The following is a 5,000-nucleotide window of genomic DNA, read 5'->3' as shown; positions in this document are numbered from 1 at the left end:
TATAGGCTATGCATTTACACATATACATTCACAAGCTCTGTTATCAAAATATTAGTATATCTTTTAGTTTTTTTTTCTCTCTTGTTGAATATTGGCAAGTTGTTCTCAATGGTAAAAGTTCATTTTTAAACATTCACATATGTTACAAAATCATCTTTTTATGTTTAATGAAAGTTGTGGCAGGTTTCTTCAGCAGTATATTTGAACAACTGCCTATCAATATTGGTAAGTAGATATTTGGCAAGGAGAAGTAGGAACAAGGATAAAGTGATTGAAAATCTGAATGAGAAAAAGGTGATAAAAGCAGCCATGCCTCCCCAGAAAAAATAACAATCAAAATAAAAAAGGAATAAGGAAGTCTTTTCTTGGCATAATCAATATTGCCTAGCTGCTGAAAGACAATTACATTTAATTATGCATACATAAACTTCGAGATGTTTAAGATAAGCCCCTTTTGTAGATCCAATGGATTTGTGATAGACCACATACAACCAACGACACTTATTTTCACTTTTAAACTAAACTACCAAGGGCCCCACTAGTTTTCATAAGTGGAAAATGCTTATCACTGCCTTAAGGAAATATTAACATAATTAATATTAGTCCATGCTCTAATGTCATGCATTAGGTTTAAGAAAGACCATAGTTCTTCAGCTTCAGAAACTCTCATGGACATTACTCGTTTTAAAATGTCTTACTTTATTTCATTCACATACAAAATCGGACGCTCATGTTCTGAATGGACACAACTGACATGTTTTTGAGTCTGTTTAATGTAGAGACCTTCATGATCATGGGTCTAAGGCCCCAATAAACCAAACCAACAAATAAATACTATTGTTTACTATAATATTTCAAAACTTATCTATCTACTAAAATATATGGTCTCTAACTATGGTAATAATTTCCCTACCAACTGCTGTAACAAACAAATCAATTTAGTTTTCAACAACAAAAAAACTGAAAAGTCTTGAATTTCAAAAGATAGGGAAAATGCCGATACAAAAATAAATCCCCATCTAAAAGGATTATACTAAAGCAAATAAATTTCATTAACTTTAACAAAAAAAAAAAAAAAAGAAAAAAAAATATACCAGTGTAATCCAGTTAATTCTCAATTTATTACTGGCTTGGAATTGTATATTTACCTTCATTGGTTCAAGATGCAAATAGTTAATGAAAGGTACAAATTTCTGAGACTAATTCAATCAAACTGATCCTGAACCTTAACTCAGTAGAATTTGTCTAGTTTTTATCTCCTCTTCATAAGTCAAACTTCGAATAAATCAAGCAAAATATAATAAATTGTATCCTTACATAACCAGACTACAATATTACAGACCTGCTGAAAACAATAAAATTCATACTTCCTTTGTAAAATTATCAACTTTTGTTCACTGCAAAGAATTAGAACAAAACAATGAAATCATATGTTAATTTGAACACATTCCTTGACCTAAAAACAATCTATTTATATCCTTCACATTATTCAGGCATTCTAAGGATTGCATCATACGCACATAACACTCTCTTACCCCTCACTCAGGGATGATACACATGCCCATGTATGCAAACACAGAAAAATTAAGTAGTCTACTGGTGATAATTTCTGCGACTAATTACACCTATTGAAAAAATAAAATCTCTTAAAAGCAATTACTATAGTGGGCTATATTTGACTGGCACTCTCCAAAAAATTATGACTATGTTGCTTCTGACAGGTAAAGAATAGGAAGAGGACAGTTAAGGGGAAAAAAACAAAAAAACAAAAACAAATAACACTGTATAACCACTATCACAAACAAATTTATTGAAATGTATAAATGCTTATGTTGAACAAAAAAATCAGCATGTGTAGATAAAAACACAAGAACATGGAATGAGATCCAATTTCAGCATTTTTTAAAACTCTGGTCTATACAATATCAATATCAATTTTTGTTCTAAATAGAATTTTCTACAGTACGCTTAGCACATTTGGTCACAGCCAGAGGGAAGAAATTTTAAACATTGGAATCAGAAAGAATAACATTCTATCTAGAAGGCATTAGAAAAATAACTTTAACCCTAGTACAGTTTATGATGAACTTAACTTCAAACTAATTTGTGCCTCATCCTTTGTTGGCATTAAAGAAGAAAAATAAGAAACAAAAAGAAAGAAAGAAAGAAAAAACTGACCATATAACAAGCACAGACCAAAAACATTTGCAATTAATAACAGCTTTCAAACTACACTGGAAACATGTATATGTATATAACACTTGGATTCCTCAAACAATGCTGATCTTGCACTCTGGATGCTCAGAATACCGATCTTTGTACTTGTTATACAAATCAACGACTGCGTTCACATAAGTCTCGTGCAACTTCACGATCTGTTCCTTTGTGGGATTTTTGACGAGGGGAACGTCAATGGGGGCTCCAACTGTTGTATTGTGTAGCAAGGTTGGGAGAGAGAGGATTAGAATATTAGCATCTGAGTTTAGCTACTTATATCTCAAGGACAAATATGAACAAACAATTTAATAAGATATTACATACACACAAAATAGTTACATAAGTATGTCTGACACAAAATCATACTGGATGTCTATACAAAAGAAATGCTTTACCTGTATCTTTTGTGCAACATTATTTAGGTGATAAACCTACCAATCTAACATTAGCAGTTTCAATACAAAGTAAAATAAATATCTAGAACTTACATTATGACTACATAATTCATGATTCCAAACTCATGAACTAAAAAGAGATTCATGAAACAAAAATATCTCAATCAGTAAACACTATCCTAGAAAAGTCTGCTGGACATGGGACTCGTAAACTTACCCACTGTATATATGGGCTTGCGGAATGGCACAATACCAAAGCTGTACTGGAACACTCCTCTGCCGATGAACATGCATGGGGCCAGACCTATCATCTTCTGGACACTGTTCTGGATACGACGGATGAGTGACCCTTCAGGATTGGCAATTTGATCATAGACGTCATTCTCACCGAAGGAGAACATGGGTACTAGTGAGGCTCTGTGAGTGAGAGAGATAGAAAGGGACTGTAAGTGGAAAAATGGTACATAAAAGAAAAAAAGAAAAGAAAAAGAAAAAGTAAAAAATGGAAAAGTTGAATGATATTAATAATAATAAGAAGAACATCAACAACAATAATTGTGAGAAAGTAATAATAAAAAAAAATTATGAATACTACACAGCCGAAAGAGATGTAAGAAGGAACACGAGCAACAGGTAAATACCATCAGGAATATGAATAAAAAAAATTCCAGGTCGCCTTACCCATGTCTCAGAGCCATCTTGCAGAAGCCCTTGCGCTTGCTAAGGTGCAGGATAACCTGTCCAGGATGGCAATCGAGTGCCTCCTTTGCCCCGCCCACAACCAGGCAGAGGGCACGACCAGATCCCTCACGACCCAGCAGGTAGTCCATGCTCTCTCGAGTGGCACTCACGGCACCTGCAAGAAGACACTACATGGCCAAAATTCTATGGCAAGGGGAATTCATTCATGGGTTGTTGGGTACGTTGGGCAATGCATTTAAGTTCCAAAAGCACAATTTCTTTATATATAAAGGAACAGTAAGAAAGAAGAGAGAAAGCACACAAATTTTCTTCCTTACTTGATTAAAACTGCTTAGTTGATCCTGCTGACATTTACAAATCCTTTAAACAAAGTAAAAATAGATCTTCCTTTATTCAAAAGATATCTTTATGTACTGGGAGATGGGAAGGCTGGATGGTGGGAAAGAGAGAAGAATGGAGGAAAATATATATATACATAAAAAAAAAGAAGAGAGAGAGAGAGAGAGAGAGAGAGAGAGAGAGAGAGAGAGAGAGAGAGAGAGAGAGAGAGAGAGAGAGAGAGAGAGAGAGAGAGAGAGAGAGAGAGAGAGAGAGAGAGAGAGAGAGAGAGAGAGAGAGAGAGAGAGAGAGAGAGAGAGAGAGAGAGAGAGAGAAATATATATATATATATATATATATATATATATATATATATATATATATATATATATATATATATATATATATATATATATATATATATATATATATACACACACACACACAGACAGACAGACACGCATGCACGCACTCACGCACACACACGCACATGCGCGTGCACACACACACACACACACACACACACACACACACACACACACACACACACACACACACGCGAGAGACAGAGAAAGAAAGAGAGAAAGAGATGGATGAGAAAGATGGTTGTGTGAGGAAGACCAAAAGGAGAGGAGAGGGGGAACAGAGCCAATTGCCAGGAGAGGGAGCAAATCTGTATACAATGAATAATCTTATTTCAACATCGTATCAAAGGTACCACCACTTCATGCAGAAAACGCGTCATTTACGAACTGCGGCTGCCACTCTTGTGTTTTTAAACCTTATTTACTAATTCCTTAAATGAACTTCTCGTTAATTTATATCTCCTGTAAAATATTAGGACTCCATGCAAACTCCATGCTAAAATTTATGGTTCTACAAGCTCAGTAACCAAATTTCAACCTTCAGAAATATAAAGAAGCAAAAATGTACATCAGCAAGATTTTTTTTTTTTTTTTTTAACTGACAAGATTACCCACCTTTGGCAATTACTGCAAGACCTCATTGTATGCAATGCTATTAACATGGATTACTTACTTTTGGTTACCTGCATGTTACTGTACAATATATGTTTTCTGGTATTCATCATGAATAAGCAAGTGCATCATACCTTGTCCCTGGAGAACAGCTTCCATATCATCCTAGATTACCCGACATAAACCAAGACTTTACACCTGCGCAAGTACTAACCAGAAGCCATGAAGAATTCTCGGTAGAAGGGGAGGTGGAAATGTCCCTCCAGAGTAAGCAGGTGTGGGGTGAATCCTGGGTAAGTCTGTTGTGATAAATGTACACACGATAGGATTAATCAAGCTAGTTTCGTTCAAGAGAAACCCATGTGTTTGCTGACCTAGCAAGCTCACTAAC

At 34.9% G+C, this 5,000-nt stretch overlaps 1 protein-coding gene across 4 annotated transcripts in view; it reads right to left on the bottom strand.

Annotated features, from left to right (window-relative positions):
* LOC113824685 (2-acylglycerol O-acyltransferase 2-B) overlaps nucleotides 1–5,000 on the bottom strand; it is an 18,012-nt gene that overhangs the window by 1,585 nt on the left and 11,427 nt on the right. For 2 of the 4 annotated variants that reach the window (XM_027377454.2, XM_027377453.2), the window contains exons 6-9: nucleotides 4,824–4,908; nucleotides 3,294–3,468; nucleotides 2,830–3,029; nucleotides 1–2,425 (exon numbers count right to left, since the gene is read on the bottom strand). The exon at nucleotides 1–2,425 is cut by the window's left edge and continues 1,585 nt beyond it. In XM_027377454.2, the coding sequence (XP_027233255.1) occupies nucleotides 2,271–2,425; nucleotides 2,830–3,029; nucleotides 3,294–3,468; nucleotides 4,824–4,908 (615 nt within the window). In that variant the 3' untranslated portion in view covers nucleotides 1–2,270. The remainder of the gene's footprint in view (nucleotides 2,426–2,829; nucleotides 3,030–3,293; nucleotides 3,469–4,823; nucleotides 4,909–5,000) is intronic. The other 2 variants (XM_070131877.1, XM_027377455.2) reach the window with 1 other exon arrangement.

This window comes from Penaeus vannamei, chromosome 17, assembly GCF_042767895.1.
Source record: "Penaeus vannamei isolate JL-2024 chromosome 17, ASM4276789v1, whole genome shotgun sequence".
Lineage (NCBI taxonomy): Eukaryota > Metazoa > Arthropoda > Malacostraca > Decapoda > Penaeidae > Penaeus > Penaeus vannamei.
The sequence above is the reverse complement of the archived record's forward strand: the minus strand, read 5'-3'. Positions and strand labels throughout refer to the sequence as shown.